The sequence below is a fragment of the Gambusia affinis genome, linkage group LG09 (assembly GCF_019740435.1).
Source record: "Gambusia affinis linkage group LG09, SWU_Gaff_1.0, whole genome shotgun sequence".
NCBI classification, from domain to species: Eukaryota; Metazoa; Chordata; class Actinopteri; order Cyprinodontiformes; family Poeciliidae; genus Gambusia; species Gambusia affinis.
Genome location: NC_057876.1, coordinates 14,528,270 through 14,545,671, shown reverse-complemented (window position 1 = coordinate 14,545,671; position 17,402 = coordinate 14,528,270). Strand labels below are relative to the sequence as shown.

At 38.1% G+C, this 17,402-nt stretch overlaps 3 protein-coding genes across 10 annotated transcripts in view; all 3 read right to left on the bottom strand.

Moving 5' to 3' along the window:
- The window catches only part of LOC122836611 (protocadherin gamma-C5-like), a 249,501-nt gene that overhangs the window by 205,754 nt on the left and 26,345 nt on the right, over positions 1-17,402 (bottom strand). Inside the window, exon 1 of one of the 8 annotated variants that reach the window (XM_044126300.1) lies at positions 14,874-17,301. The exons of the other annotated variants lie outside the window; for them this stretch is intronic. Coding sequence (XP_043982235.1) covers positions 14,874-17,261 — 2,388 coding nt within the window. The 5' untranslated portion in view covers positions 17,262-17,301. Of the gene's footprint in view, positions 1-14,873; positions 17,302-17,402 lie in introns of those variants that run through there. 8 annotated transcript variants of the gene reach the window in all.
- On the bottom strand, positions 1,759-4,221 carry LOC122836621 (protocadherin gamma-A10-like). Its single transcript, XM_044126336.1, has one exon. It carries the CDS (start codon positions 4,126-4,128, stop codon positions 1,759-1,761), a length of 2,370 nt encoding a protein of 789 aa, XP_043982271.1. The 5' UTR covers positions 4,129-4,221.
- On the bottom strand, positions 7,162-9,638 carry LOC122836622 (protocadherin gamma-A11-like). Its single transcript, XM_044126337.1, is given in 3 exon segments — positions 7,162-8,503; positions 8,505-8,537; positions 8,539-9,638. Coding segments are annotated over 3 exon segments (2,355 nt in total). The 5' UTR covers positions 9,519-9,638.

The following is a 17,402-nucleotide window of genomic DNA, read 5'->3' as shown; positions in this document are numbered from 1 at the left end:
GGGCAAAATTCTAGTGTAACAGAAAACCAGTCATGTGCTTATTTACTTATTTATTTTATTATTATTATTAATACTTATTACCACATAACTCATTCTGGATGAGTCTTTTGGACAGAAAATTCTTGCAATTGTCGAATATTTTTCTGATGTGGCTGACGGAAAAAGAGTTTGTTCAGGTGGAACTTATAAAAGTGAATGTCAACCATTAAAAAAATATCTGTACCTGAACTTTCCAAGAATGTAGAGCAATAGAACTTCCCATTTGGTCGACGAATACATATATATGGATTTAAGAAAAATAACAGTTCTGTCATAAGCCAAATACAAATTAGTTTTCACTGACATATATTCATTAGTAAAACAAATAATTCTTTATTCACCACAAGCATTACTTTCAAAATAAAGCAAGCCAAATCTGCATATAAACAGGACATGAGACCAAGACTAAGGTAAACTAAAAAAAAAAAAAAACACACTGGCCAATCTTTGAAAGTGGTGAATGAAAAGCTTAAAATTCAAGCAGTAATTGCAGAACGTAAGCACAATAACCAGAGAAACAACTGTTAAAATACAACTGTGGGAGTTGGACGTACTCTGAGAAAATGGATTTATGCAAGCTAGACATCAGCCTGACCACAGAGGAAACACAATCCATGCTTCACTGCAGCATGTGGCTTCCTGTTATCCATATCGCAGCAAGAAGTCAAGACCATGACCTAAAGGAACGGGTCACAAGGCAACTTTAACCACCTCTCCTAAAAGCAAAAGAAAATATGGGCCCTATGCATCATGAACACTGAAATACTTAAATTAAAACCTCATGTATAACAAACAAACATTATAAAGCTAATAAAGCCAAACAAAACAGCAAATATTATCCTGAAAACAAATTACTTTATAACACACTATTTCAGAGATCTTCAGGAAGTGGACTTCAGGACCAAGGATAGAGAAAGAAACAGAAGCTATTCTTCCTTTCATAAAAAGCAAGAGAAGTAGAAAATAAGCAAGAAATATAAATAAAAATGATTAAATTTGTGTCAAAAAATATAGATATAGAAGACGAAAGCACAGAAAAACCTACACCGGAAGTAAATTAAAAGCAAGCATGAGAAAAGGTCTGGCTTGAAAAGAAAAAGCATTTTACAGAGATCTTTCTTTATAACTAATGACTGAAAGCTCAAGTTTTGAAACATTATTCAGAACATATAAATGACAACAATAAAAAGAGAAAATTGCACCAAAGTCTTAGTTCTAATTAATGATTGAAAGGTGAGCATATCCTCTGATCGTATGGATTACAAAAAAGAGACAACAAACTGAATGAAAAAAAAAACCATATGTGTAAAAGCTCTCATAGATAAAGGATCATATAACTTCTGATTCTTCACATCAGTGACATGAGAAGAACAAAATACAATGCTCTTGGAATGCTCTGCGGCGATAGACTAAAAATTAATTTTCAGACACGAAATCTACAGGTTGCTATGGACCAATTTGCAAAAGAACTTTAGATTGATAAAATGATAGGTATAGTTTAGAAGTAAGATCAAAAAGTCAATATTCAGCTCAGTCATGAACTCAATAATAAACACGGACATGAGTAAATTGCTTCAGGTATGGAGATTTAAAGAATAGAATATGGACAATGAAATACCTTCATAAACATAAAAACATTCTTAGCAATTTATAACAAATACAAAATGAGTTTCATGAAATAAAAAAAAGTAGTGAATGAATCGAAAAAGATCTAAAGATTCATACCTCTGGGGAAGCATCACAGACTCCAAACACATCAGCAAAATCAGATGGACTTTTCTTCAGAGTCTGGTCAGCAGGCAGCGTGTTGTCATTGTAAGATGATACAAACTTAAAGTCACTGGTTCTGGATCCTGTTGTCAGGTAGGCATCATAATTGTAGGTGCTGCGTAAAGTTCCACTGCCATCGACATCTGCATAATTTGGAGGAAGATAAGCTCCTGGGATGGCTACTGCTCCATCAAACAACAGTCTGGGTTTTCTCTTACGACAAAATCTCACACCAAGGATGATGATGATGAAAGTTAGAAAGAAGGTGGACACAGAAACCAGCGCAATGATCAGATAAGAGGTCAACTTGGAGTTCTTCTCATCATAAGAAATGTCTTTCAGTTCTGGCACTTCAGCCAAGTTATCAGAAATAAGTAAATACAGTGAACAGGTGGCAGACAGAGAGGGCAGTCCATTATCTTTGACTGCAACAATCAGGTTCTGTTTCATGCTGTCAGATTCTGAAATGTCCCGCTGTGTCCTGATCTCTCCACTGTGTAGATCAATACTGAAAAGTCCAGGATCTGTGGCTTTGACTATATGATAGGACAGCCAGGCGTTCTGTCCAGAGTCTGCGTCCACTGCTATCACTTTGGACACCAGAGACCCTCCATGTGCACCTTTGGGGACCAGCTCAGTCATGAAGGAGCTGCCCTCTGGTGCTGGATACAGTATCTGAGGAGAGTTGTCATTCACATCAGATATGAAGACACCGACAGTCACGTTGCTGCTGAGAGGAGGAGAACCATTGTCTCTGGCTATCACTTGGACTTTAAAACTCCTGAACTGTTCATAATCAAATGACCTCACAGCGTGGATCACTCCTGTGTCTCCATTAACAGATAGATAGGAGGACACAGAGGCACCGTTCAGCTCACCAGGTAACAGAGAATAAATCACTGTACCGTTTTGTCTCCAGTCAGGATCTCGAGCAGAAACAGTACATAAAGAGGAGCCAGGTTTGTTATTTTCACTCACATATGCGCTGTAGGACTGTTCCTCAAACACAGGTGGGTTGTCATTGATGTCAGCTACAGATAACTGAATAGTTTTAGAGGAGGACAGAGCTGGAGAGCCCTCATCAGTGGCAGTGATTGTAATGTTGTAATCAGATACTAGTTCACGGTCCAGTTGTCCTGTGGTCACCAGAGAATAATAGTTTTTAATAGAAGGAACCAACTTAAAAGGTACGTTTTTCTGGATGGAGCAGCGAACAAGTCTATTATTCTCAGAGTCTCTGTCCTGTACATTAATGATACCAACCTCTGTACCAGCTGGAGTGTCTTCTGGTATGGGATTGGTCAGTGATTTCAGACTAACTACAGGGGTGTTGTCATTCACATCAGTGATAGAAATAATGACCTCAGAATAAGATGACAAACCCAAACCATCTTTTGCTTTAACGCGTATTTCGTATGATGTTGTAACTTCATAGTCTACAGTATCCATTACACTTATTTCCCCTGTTTTGCTATCAATGCTGAATATTTTCATCACTTCATCAGTAACATGTCCAAAATCATAACTCACATCTCCATTCATTCCCTCATCTGCATCAGTTGCGCTCACTGTTATCACTACTGTACCTATAGGAGAGTTTTCAGGCAGACTGGCTTTATAAGCGGCCTTGCTAAACACTGGGGCGTTATCATTAGCATCCAGTACAGTTACATGTATGACCACTGTACCTGATCTCTGAGGAGATCCGCCATCTAAAGCTGTGAGGAGTAAATTAATTTCCTTTTGTTTTTCTCGATCAAGTTCTTTATCCAAAACAAGCTCCACTGTGTTTCCTTTAGCAGCTAGAATGAAATTTTCGTTCTTTTCAAGGCTATACTGCTGAACTGAATTTTGTCCTACATCCGCATCGTGAGCCTCCTCTATTAAAAAGCGAGCTCCCCTGTCTGCCGATTCTCTTATTTCTAAGTCTATTTTTACATCCTTAAATACTGGTGAGTTATCATTAATATCTTGAATATGAAGGCTAATTCGATGCAGCTCAAGAGGATCCTCCAAAACCAGCTCCTGTTTTAGGATACATGAAGCCTTTTTGCCACAAAGGCCTTCACGATCAATCCTCTCGGTCACCATCAGCGCTCCGTTTCTCACGTTTATGTCACAGTAACGTTTATCACTCTCCTCGGTGTCAATTCGGGCTCTTCTGGTGGACAGCGCTCCTGTCTGCAGCCCGAGATCCTTCGCTATATTCCCAATAACTGATCCTCGTTTCATCTCCTCTGGAAAGGAATAACTCTGTTCTCCATGCGCGACGTGCAGAAGAAAAAAAGAGAAGCAAACCAGCGACGGAACGATTACCATTGTTTAATCCGTTTCCAAACGTTAGTTCTGGAAGGGTTTATGTAGTAGTTCCCGTAATCTCACCGGATGACATGAAACGACGAAATGCGTCAATTCAGCGATCCTGCTTATAAATGTAGAACAGTTCCTAGGCGCAAATCCGGGAAGTTAACAAAGGAAGGAGGGATGATGTTATTTTAGGCTGGTATAGAGCGACATCTTGAGCTCAGTTGAGCAACATTAGTCGCCTTTAAACAATGCAAAAAAATCAAGTAGTTCAAAATTTTTTAACCGTTTTCCTTTCAGATTGTCTAAAATGTATTCGAATCAGACAATTGGGTTTAAAAACATCAAAAGCCTATCAAGCTTATTCCAGAAACACGAACGCACACCATCCAAATGCACTTCCTTCTCCCTTTACTCTGCAAGTGACCATGTCGCAAAGTAACATATTACAGTAACAAGAACATTATTAGCATAATAATAATAATAATAATAATAATAATAATAATAATAATAATAATAATAATAATAATAATAATAATAATAATAATAATAATAATAGTTTTATTAGAACAGTCTAAATAGCCTGACTAGAAAAAAAAATCATTTTCTAAGTCAGACTCCCAAAGATGTACACAAAGATTATTTTAGGTTTTATGGATCCTTAAATGTGTGTACTACCAGCCCAGTACAAAACTAAGACTTTTGCACACGACTCAATATAATTTTGTTCAGATAGCCATATCTTACCAGTTAAGTGCTGCTATTAAATTCAAGCAAGGCGAAATTTTAACGTCTGAGATTGTTAAACGTTATTACCACATAACTTATGCAGTGTTGTACAGTTTTCATTTTGTCCTGTTCATAAACTGGAATCAAAAAACGTTTTTTGTAGTTTTGGAGTAAAAGCTAACATAATGCCTAGTTAGTTGAGGGAAAATGTACTTTGAAAAAAAAATCTCTTATTTTGTAAATTGTAAACAAATATCATGTAACTCAAGTAGAATTGTATGTTTCTATTTATCCTGTTCCTAAGGTAGCACCAGTTATGCGAAGTAAATCACAACGAAATATTCAAAAGGTATAGGGAAAATGTAGTATGAAGCAAGAGGTGTTTTCTCTGATTTTAAACAGATATTATAGTGTAAATCACATTGTATTGTATATAATTTTCAATTAACCATTTCATAAACTTCCAATCCTAAAACACTTCATTATCTCCAAGTAAACCATAAAATATTACCCAGCAAAAAAGATGAAACTCTACTGTAAAAGTAATCCAGTCAGGATTTTTATTTATTTATTCTTAACAATTATTAATAAGTCACTCATTCTGGATTAGTCTTTTAGACAGACAATTCTTGCAAAAGGTTAAATGTTTTTTCTGATGTGGCTGACGGAAAAAAGAGTTTGTTCACATTGAACTAATGAAATGGAATGTCAAACATAAAAAAAAAAATAAATAAATAAAAACACTCTTCCTAAACTTTCTATGAATGTAGCACAATATATTCACAATTTTCCCACTTGGTCTGAGAATATAACTGACTTTCAGAAAAATAAGTGAGCTCCCGTGAGATAAATTCAAATGATTTGTTCGTTAACAAAAAAATAAAAAATAAAAAATCTAGTTTCCTCATAAAGATCCTCAAAGAGATTTATTAGAAAAAGAATAATACTTCAATCATCACTCGCATTACTTACAAAAAAGAGCAAGCCACATATAGCCTGTATTCAAAAAAAGAAATGAGATCCAGACTAGCGTAAATTATAAAAAGATAAATTAAAAAAACGTGGAGTGGTGGTGGATCTTCGGGAAATTATCAATCCCAAGTTAAGTGTACACACAATAACCAGAGAAACAACTGTTCAAAACAATTGTGGGAGTTGGATATACTCTGGGAAAATGGATTTAGGCCAACTAGACATGTGCCTGACTACAGAAGAAACACAATCTGTTCCTGACTATATGCGACAGCATTCACATTTTGTTATTCATGACTCAGCAATAAGTCAAGACAATGACCAAAAGGAAAGGGTCACAAGGCAACTTTAACCAACCCTCCTAAAACAAATGAAAAATAAGAGTCCTATGCATCATAAACATTGAAATACTTATATTAAAACCTTATGTATTACAAACACAGGCATCAATGAGCAAGTAGATCTATATGGTAAACAGCAAATATTATCCTGAGAACGATTTACTTTAAAACACACCAATGCAGAAGATTTTATGAAGTGGATTTCAGGACCAAGGATAGAGGAAGAAACAGAAACTCTGGTTCCTTTCATCAAAATGCAAGGCGGTATTTAGAAAAAAAGACAGAAAAATATAAAGAAATTTGTAAAATTTGTGTGAAAAATCATAGGTATAAAAGAAATGTCCTCAAACCCTACGTTGAAAATGTATCAAAAGAAACAATGAGAGAAAGTCTGGCTTAAAAGGAGACAACATTTTACAGTAAAGATCATTTGTTAGTGATGATTCCAAGCTTGAGCTTCCAGAGTATGTAAAAACATCTAATCAGAAAAAAGACAAAATAGCACCTTAGACTCATTCTAAAAAGCTTTAAAGGAGAGGATGTTTCATCTGCTCTGATGAAGTGCAACAAAGAGACAAACAATTGACCACCAAAAAAGAAGCAATCTATTTCTCACATATATGCCATCATGGAGCTTGTTATTAATCATTACAATAAGATGGTAACACAATGCAGACAAAGATACAATACCTTTGAATCTCTTGCCAAGAAATATTTAAATGTGCATTTTATACTGTCGTCACTATAGGCGAATATTTGAAAGAAGACTTTGAAAAAATCTAAATGATGTGTATTGTTCAGAAGTCAGATCCCAAAAGCAATAATTAACTCAATTAAAAAAAAAAACAAAAAAAACTTGTAAAATCTGCATTTTGAATGTTGACTTGAAGAAGAGTAGATTTATCCTGAAATACCTTCAAAAACAAAAAAGAAAACATAAAGAAGAGATAAAAGAATTTAGAGAAATAAAAAGGTTACTGACTCAAACTGGAAAAAATCTATAGATTCATACCTCTGGAGAATCATCGCAGACGCCAAACACATCAGCAAAATCTGTTGGACTTTTCTTCAGTGTCTGGTCAGCAGGCAGCGTGTTGTCATTGTAAGATGATACAAACTTAAAGTCGCTGGTTCTGGATCCTGTTGTCAGGTAGGCATCATAATTGTAGGTGCTGCGTAAAGTTCCTGTACCGTCAACATCTGAGTAATTTGGAGGAAGATAAGCTCCGGGTATGGCTACTGCTCCATCAAACAACAGTCTGGGTTTTCTCCTCTGACAAAATCTCACACCAAGGATGATGATGATGAAGGTCAGAAAGAAAGTAGACACAGAAACCAGCGCAATGATCAGATAAGAGGTCAACTTGGAGTTTTTCTCATCATAAGAAATGTCTTTCAGTTCTGGTACTTCAGCCAAGTTATCAGAAATCAGTAAATACATTGAACAGGTGGCAGACAGAGAGGGCTGTCCATTATCTTTCACTGCAACAATCAGGTTCTGTTTCATGCTGTCAGATTCTGAAATGTCCCGTTGTGTCCTGATCTCTCCACTGTGTAGATCTATACTGAAAAGTCCAGGATCTGTGGCTTTGACTATATGATAGGACAGCCAGGCATTCTGTCCAGAGTCTGCGTCCACTGCTATCACTTTGGACACCAGAGACCCTCCATGTGCAGCTTTGGGGACCAACTCAGTCATGAAGGAGCTGCCCTCTGGTGCTGGATACAGTATCTGAGGAGAGTTGTCATTCACATCAGATATGAACACACCGACAGTCACGTTGCTGCTGAGAGGAGGAGAACCATTGTCTCTGGCCATCACTTGGACTTTAAAACTCCTGAACTGTTCATAATCAAATGACCTCACAGCGTGGATCACTCCTGTGTTTCCATTAACAGATAGATAGGAGGACACCGAGGCACCGTTCACCTCACCAGGTAACAGTGAATAAATCACTGTACCGTTTTGTCTCCAGTCAGGATCTCGAGCAGAAACAGTACATAAAGAGGAACCAGGTTTGTTATTTTCACTCACATATGCGTTGTAGGACTGTTCCTCAAACACAGGTGGGTTGTCATTGATGTCAGCTACAGATAACTGAATAGTTTTAGAGGAGGATAGAGGTGGAGAGCCTTCATCAGTGGCAGTGATTGTAATGTTGTAATCAGATACTAGTTCACGGTCCAGTTGTCCTGTGGTCACCAGAGAATAATAGTTTTTAATAGAAGGAACCAACTTAAAAGGGACATTTTGTTGAATGTAGCAGCGAACATTTTGGCTATTATCCGAATCTACATCCTGTACATTAATGATGCCCACCTCGGTGCCAGCTGGAGTGTCTTCTGGTGGGATTGGTCAGTGATTTCAGACTAACTACAGGCGTTGTCATTCACATCAGTGATAGAAATGATGACCCTGTAAGATGACAAACCCAAGCCATCTTTCGCTTTAATGCGTAGGTCATAAGTTGCAACCGTTTCAAAATCTATCTCGCTAATGAGTTTTAATTCTCCTGTCTTATGATCGAGGCCAAAAACTTTCTTTACATTCTCTGAAACATGTCCAAAATCATAACTCACATCTCCATTCACTCCCTCGTCTGCATCAGTTGCGCTCACTGTTATCACTACTGTACCTACAGGAGAGTTTTCAGGCAGACTGGCTTCATAAACGGCCTGGCTAAACACTGGGGCGTTATCATTAGCATCCAGTACAGTTACATGTATGACCACTGTACCTGATCTCTGAGGAGATCCGCCATCTAAAGCTGTGAGGAGTAAATTAATTTCCTTTTGTTTTTCTCGATCAAGTTCTTTATCCAAAACAAGCTCCACTGTGTTTCCATTAGCAGCTAGAATGAAATTTTCGTTCTTTTCAAGGCTATACTGCTGAACTGAGTTTTGTCCTACATCCGCATCGTGAGCCTCCTCGATCACAAAGCGAGCTCCTCTGTCTGCCGATTCCTGAATTTCAAACGTAAAAGACGCTTCGTTAAACTGCGGTATATTATCATTAATATCTTGAATATGCAGACTGAAAGGATGCAATTCGAGAGGGTTCTCCAGCACGATTTCGCGTTTTATTACGCAAGACAATCGTTCTCCACATAGCTCCTCTCGGTCAATCCTGTCGGAAATAATCAAACCCCCCGTGTTTCTATTGATATCACAATATCGCTTCCGATTCCCTGCAGCATCCACACGAGCATTCCTAAGTGACAATTTACCCACGTCCAAGTTCAAATCCTTCGCTACGTTTCCAATAGAATATCCACGTTTCACTTCCTCCTGCACTGAGTAGCTCACGTCTCCATTCACTCCGAGCCAGAACAAAAAGAGGAGATACAAAATTCGATGCTCCATTGTCGTAGATAGGAAATGTGTTTAAAACACAACTAGGGACCCTTGGTTATATTCCACAAAAAAAACATCGGTAGAAACAACAACGCAAAAAATACTGAAGTAATTCGAGAGCTTCTCAATCTGTCTGGATGCGCAGAATGAATTGTGAGGCTTTCTTACATCTTAAACAGAGCGGGGAGGGAAGAAGAGCCTTCTCATAGAAAGGCAAATAGTGACACCTTGAGAAAAAGAAAGAAACAGCACTGTTCTCAGAATAAAAGTGTGCCTTTGAAATAATATTTTCTTCTTTAGTATAATTCGTCCTGTAAGAGTTCTTAAAGGCAAAACAATGCTGCAGAAACCTTACTTGAAAGCAATAAGAACTACGAATAATTTCGGATATTCTCTTCATAAGTATGGTGAGTGCTAAAAAGAAATCTGTACGGTTTATGTTTACGGAAAATGAAACTGACAAAATGCATGGAGTTTTGACGGATGATGCTCATCCTGATCCGTCATTAAAAAAGTTCCATATTAAAAGCTTTTGTCTCTTAGTAAACTATAAAGTGTCTCTAAGAATAATTATTAAAGCAGTCATGTAAGTACGTGTGTTTTGTTCATCACTTGAACAACAACAAAAAAAGATAGAGTAATAATCCTTCCTTAATTTAATAGCTAATAAAACCATGCTAAAAAACAGAAGTTTTATTTTGAAAACATACTTCATTAAGTACAACTTAAATAGACTCCGTTTAAAGGAAGAGTAGTATGGTATTACCGCTGTAATTCCTTTACAAATTAAATAGATAAAAACTGTACATGAGAGTTCCATAATAATTTTTGACCACAATATACTACAAAACCTGGTATTATGCATGTATTTAAAGACAAAAGCAAAGCGAATAGTTTTGTTGGACTTTTCAAATTAGTGTAAGTGCTGTGAGAAGCTGCAAACTAAGTCCAATCATTTGTCATACCTTTGTCATTCTTTAACTGCTATGCTTGAAGATTTAAAATCTTTAAAAGAAAACATTAGACAACTGCAAATAATTGGATATGAAATCGTATTAGTAAAAAATGAGATATTGCAAGGACTATTCCCAAGACTGAAGAACTATTACTACGTCAGACAGGTGCCTACCTCAGGAGAAATGTCACAGCTGCCAAACACATCAGCAAAATCTGTTGTACTTTTCTTCAGAGTCTGGTCAGCAGGCAGCGTGTTGTCATTGTAAGATGATACAAACTTAAAGTCACTGGTCCTGGATCCTGTTGTCAGGTAGGCATCATAATTATAGGTGCACATCTGCATAATTTGGAGGAAGATAAGCTCCTGGGATGGCTACTGCTCCATCAAACAACAGTCTGGGCTTTCTCCTACGACAAAATCTCACACCCAGGATGATGATGATGAAGGTAATGATCAGATAAGAGGTCAACTTGTTCAGGTACTTCAGCCAAGTTATCAGAAATAAGTAAATACATTGAACAGGTGGCAGACACAATCAGGTTCTGTTTCATGCTGTCAGATTCTGAAATGTCCCGCTGTGTCCTGATTTCTCCACTGTGTAGATCAATACTGAAAAGTCCAGGATCTGTGGCTTTGACTATATGATAGGACAGCCAGGCGTTCTGTCCAGAGTCTGCGTCCACTGCTATCACTTTGGACACCAGTGACCCTCCATGTGCAGCTTTGGGGACCAACTCAGTCATGAAGGAGCTGCCCTCTGGTGCTGGATACAGTATCTGAGGAGAGTTGTCATTCACATCTGATATGAACACACCGACAGTCACGTTGCTGCTGAGAGGAGGAGAACCATTGTCTCTGGCCATCACTTGGACTTTAAAACTCCTGAACTGTTCATAATCAAATGACCTCACAGCGTGGATCACTCCTGTGTCTCCATTAACAGATAGATAGGAGGACACCGAGGCACCGTTCACCTCACCAGGTAACAGAGAATAAATCACTGTACCGTTTTGTCTCCAGTCAGGATCTCGAGCAGAAACAGTACATAAAGAGGAGCCAGGTTTGTTATTTTCACTCACATATGCGCTGTAGGACTGTTCCTCAAACACAGGTGGGTTGTCATTGATGTCAGCTACAGATAACTGAATAGTTTTAGAGGAGGACAGAGGTGGAGAGCCCTCATCAGTGGCAAAGATTGTAATGTTGTAATCAGATACTAGTTCACGGTCCAATTGTCCTGTGATAACCAAAGAATAATAGTTTTTAATTGAAGGAACCAACTTGAAAGGAACATTTTGCTCGATGGTGCAGCGGACCTGTCTGTTATTCTCAGAATCTCTGTCCTGAACATTAATTATGCCAACCTCTGTACCATGTGACTCATTCTCTGGTATGGGGTTGGACAAGGATTTTATATTTATTAATGGGGCGTTGTCATTCACATCAGTGATATCAATAATCACTTTTGCTTCTGAAGACAGGCCGTAACCATCTTTTGCTTCAACCATCAGTTCATACTTCGATCCCTCTTCATAATCTAATTCACCTGCTACAATTATTTCTCCAGTTTTTTCATTTAGTGAAAATAGCTTCCTTGATTTATCAGACAGTCGGCCAAACTCATAAGTCACCTCTCCGTTAACACCTTCATCTACATCTTTTGCACTTACTGTGATGACTGGGGTATTTAAAGGAGCATTTTCCGGAAAACTCGCTGTGTACACAGCCTCGGTAAACACAGGAGCGTTATCATTAGCGTCGAGCACAGTAACATGTATGACTACAGTTCCTGATCTCTGCGGCGATCCACCATCTACAGCTGTTAGCAATAATTTCAATTCTTGCTGCTCTTCTCGATCTAATTCTTTATCTAAAACTAGCTCTCCATATTTACTGCCTCCACTGGTCGTTTGAAAGCTAAACACAAAGTGGGGGTTTTGTTCTAGGGTGTAGCTTTGAATGGCGTTCTGGCCTATATCTGCATCGTGCGCTGCATTAATGCGATACCTGGCTCCTTTGGCAGCAGACTCGCTGATTTCCAGCTTCACTGTATCTTTTTGAAACACTGGAGAATTATCGTTTATATCCTCAACCTGAAGGGACAACCTATGCAGTTCCAGGGGATTTTCTAAAAGCAGGTCAAATTTAAGAACACAGGTCGGTTTTTGTCCACAGTGCTCCTCTCTGTCTATTCTTCCGGCGACCAATAAATCTCTGGTTCTCGGGTCAACTCTGATATACTCCTTCTCGCTTCGTTCCATTTCAACACGGACTTTACGAGCATCGATTCCCTGCGATTGCAGTCCTAAATCCCTGGCAACATTTGCGATGACAGATCCGTGCTTCAGCTCCTCTTGAACGGAGTAGGTTAGTTCTCCATGTGCGCAGTGTTCAACAAAAAGGACAAAGAGGAATCCATAGATCCCGGGAAAACGTATTTTATGCGCCATCATCAGACACTTAAATAATCCAGATGAGTTTTCGGTAACGAAGTATTTTCGATTACGATTTCAGCATTCCTTGGGTTTTGCTCCAGCTTTAGAGGAAAAAGACGAGATACTTCCCAGTCCTCATGGTGGATCGTGTGCAAAACATCTTCGGGGTTAAACGCGTTGCTGGTCTTTAGTGACACCTTGAGTATAGCTAAAAAATGACAACTCAGCAAAAGCTATCAAAATCACGATCTGTATTTTGAAAAGAAAACGACTCCATTAAAATATGAAATCAGTCAAATAAATGCATTCTTACTGAAGTAAAATAGGACTTTTATTTTTGTCATTACAGCAAAGGGTCATCTAAATTTTAAAATGTTAAAAAGTGTATAATTCCCGTGTCGTTAAAACGCAAGAAGCGTTTTGAGTTTTCCAAAATAGAATCTGAAATTTCATGTGTTTTGTTCGTAGTTAATAATTGTAATATCGCTCTGTGAAAATATAAATGCAAACACCTTTCAAGTGAACACGATCATACACTTTTTTTTCAGTAAAGAGAAAACGTGGAAACACTGAATGAGTAAACAAAGAATCGTCAGTGGTCATTACATAGTCGGCTCCGTATTTCAATAAATTAAATTCTAATTCCATCTCACAAATCTTTTCACGATTATCATGCAAGACAACATACTTTGTTTTTTTTTTTTTTTTTGTTGAGGTTTTCTTTTGTGTGTGTGAGGAGAAAGTGAAAACACCAATAACTTGATAAACGCTTTTGAAGAATTCAAAAATCCAACCATTCAACCTTATTATTATTATTATTATTATTATTATTATTATTATTATTATTATTATTATTATTATTATTATTATAAACTTCTTATTTCTTTCTTCCTTTCTTTTTTATAAATCGGACATCGTGACCTCAAATTCTATGATCTAATAAGGAGGTATTGACAAAACTTTGATTTAAATGTCTTCCGGCCTGTTAAATAAGTGGGTTATCCATAAATTTCAACGACTAGTGTAGCAGTCAATTTCAGCACCCGGGACAGAGACATAAACAAAGCCGGTATCTTATTTGGAGAAATCACGGAAACTCTTGAGCAGAAGTGGGGAACAGGAAGTTACGTAGTTGTAATACAGAGCAGTCATTTTATGTCTTCAGTTCATTTTGTGCTTTCAGTAGTAATCATGGAAAGCGAGCGCTCACAATGAAGTCGGTGAAATTACAACAATAAAAACCACGCAATTGAGTGTAAAAACACAGAACTGACCAACGAGCAAACCGTAGAAGTTTAAAATAATTCCTGAATCATCTTGCCACACGCACCAACAAATGAAACGATGGTTTATATTATATGACATTTTCAGATTATGGATGTTGAACAAAATATCACAAACAAGTCATTGCTAATGAACAAGTAAATAAAGTGCTCAAAACTACCTCAAGATTTCAAATAGGTTTTAGAAAACTAATGAAAAGTTACCCTGTTTGAAAGAGTGAAAAATATCCCTACACTGGTTATAGCTTAGAAAAATACAACAGGTTGAAGTAAAAAACAATAGCTTATGATCAGGCAAAATCAAACAATAAGAGGACATTGAATTACGCATAATAAAACGGTTCAGATAGAGAAGAGAGACAAATATGTAATCAACATGAGAAAAGTGTGGGGATAAAAATTACTAAAAAGGAATAGAGTATCCAAATATGAACATTCTAGGACATCAGCTATGACAGAAATTGCAAATTATTCAGAGGGACAACAAAATGAAGAGGAGCGTAAAATTAAAAGGAAAAAAAAAAGAGGAGGACGTTATTATATAAATTTTGGTGAAAATATCTCTGAAAAGGGTAAAATGTTTAAGAACCCTTCTATGAGAGGTGGTATGAAAAACGAGTAAATAAATAAGAAAAAAGGCAACAAGAACTTGCAGTTATTAGGCAGGTCAAACAAAACATTGTTTTACCTGTGGAAAGTTCTCGATGTCTCCAAACACATCAGCAAAATCTGATGGACTTTTCTTCAGAGTCTGGTCAGCAGGCAGCGTGTTGTCATTGTAAGATGATACAAACTTAAAGTCACTGGTTCTGGATCCTGTTGTCAGGTAGGCATCATAATTGTACGTGCTGCGTAAAGTTCCTGTACCGTCAACATCTGAATAATTTGGAGGAAGATAAGCTCCGGGGATGGCTACTGCTCCATCAAACAACAGTCTGGGCTTTCTCCTACGACAAAATCTCACACCCAGGATGATGATGATGAAGGTCAGAAAGAAAGTGGACACAGAAACCAGAGCAATGATCAGATAAGAGGTCAACTTGGAGTTCTTCTCATCATAAGAAATGTCTTTCAGTTCTGGTACTTCAGCCAAGTTATCAGAAATCAGTAAATACATTGAACAAGTGGCAGACAGAGAGGGCTGTCCATTATCTTTCACTGCAACAATCAGGTTCTGTTTCATGCTGTCAGATTCTGAAATGTCCCGCTGTGTCCTGATTTCTCCACTGTGTAGATCAATACTGAAAAGTCCAGGATCTGTGGCTTTGACTATATGATAGGACAGCCAGGCGTTCTGTCCAGAGTCTGCGTCCACTGCTATCACTTTGGACACCAGAGACCCTCCATGTGCAGCTTTGGGGACCAACTCAGTCATGAAGGAGCTGCCCTCTGGTGCTGGATACAGTATCTGAGGAGAGTTGTCATTCACATCAGATATGAACACACTGACAGTCACGTTGCTGCTGAGAGGAGGAGAACCATTGTCTCTGGCCATCACTTGGACTTTAAAACTCCTGAACTGTTCATAATCAAATGACCTCACAGCGTGGATCACTCCTGTGTCTCCATTAACAGATAGATAGGAGGACACAGAGGCACCGTTCACCTCACCAGGTAACAGTGAATAAATCACTGTACCATTTTGTCTCCAGTCAGGATCTCGAGCAGAAACAGTACATAAAGAGGAGCCAGGTTTGTTATTTTCACTCACATATGCACTGTAGGACTGTTCCTCAAACACAGGTGGGTTGTCATTGATGTCAGCTACAGATAACTGAATAGTTTTAGAGGAGGACAGAGGTGGAGAGCCCTCATCAGTGGCAGTGATTGTAATGTTGTAATCAGATACTAGTTCACGGTCCAGTTGTCCTGTGGTCACCAGAGAATAATAGTTTTTAATGGAGGGAACCAATTTAAAGGGGACATTTTGCTCGATTGTGCAGCGTACCTGACGATTATGTTCAGAATCTCTGTCCTGTACATTAATAATGCCCACCTCTGTACCATGTGACACATTCTCTGGTATGGGATTGGACAAGGACTTTAAATGAATAAACGGGGCGTTATCATTTATATCAGTTATTTCAATAATTAATGTTGCATATGAGGCCAATCCTAAACCATCTTTAGCGCTGATCTGCATTTCGTACAACGATTTCCTTTCATAATCAATAGTTCCACCTACTCTTACTTCACCGGTTTGTGGATTTAATATAAAAATTTGGTTTTCATCCGACACATGATCAAATCCGTAAGTGATTTCGCCATTCACTCCCTCATCTGCATCCGTAGCAGACACGGTTAGAACAACAGAATCCATCGGTGAATTTTCAGGGAGACTAGCTTTATAAACCACCTGGCTGAACATTGGGGCGTTATCGTTTGCATCCAGAACAGTGACGTGTATCACAACTGTGCCTGATTTCTGAGGAGATCCGCCATCGAATGCAGTCAGTAAAAATGTAATCGTGCTTTTGTCCTCTCTGTCTAGCTCTTTGTCTAAGACTAACTCGCCATATTTCCGTCCAATTCCTTTTGACTTTACATTTAACTTAAAATAATCATTTTCCTGCAGTGAGTAGCCCTGCACAGCATTGTCGCCAATGTCTGCATCATGCGCTTCATCAAGGAGAAACGTCGCCCCTCTCAACGCAGATTCTTGAATTTCTAATTTAATTGATTCCTCTTTAAACTGGGGAGAATTATCATTAATGTCTTGAATGTGAATGTTAATACGGTGCAGTTCTAAGGGATTTTCAAGCACTACCTCCTGTTTTACGACGCACGATGCCCGCTTCTCACAAAGTCCTTCCCTGTCCATTCGTTCTTCGACAATTAGATTTCCTGTCTTGACATTCAAGCTGCAGTATTTAACGCCGTTATCCTCTGTCTCAATACGAGCCTTTCGAACAGACAGCGTGCCCAGATCCAGTCCTAAATCCTTAGCAATATTTCCGACCACGGATCCTCGCTTCATCTCTTCTGGAATGGAGTAGCTCACGTCTCCAAAAACAAGGTGGATGTAAAGAACAATAAAAGCAAGGCCTCGGCGCACGAAATCCCCAAAGATATTCATTTTTTTTCTTCAGAAACGCTACTGTTGAATGAAACTATGAACAAAAAATTGTACTCCGTCTATCCTGCGTTCAAAAATAAAACATTCAATTGTAAAGCATGCGTGATTTGTTATCTGTTCTCCAAAAGCAAATTCTGGGTT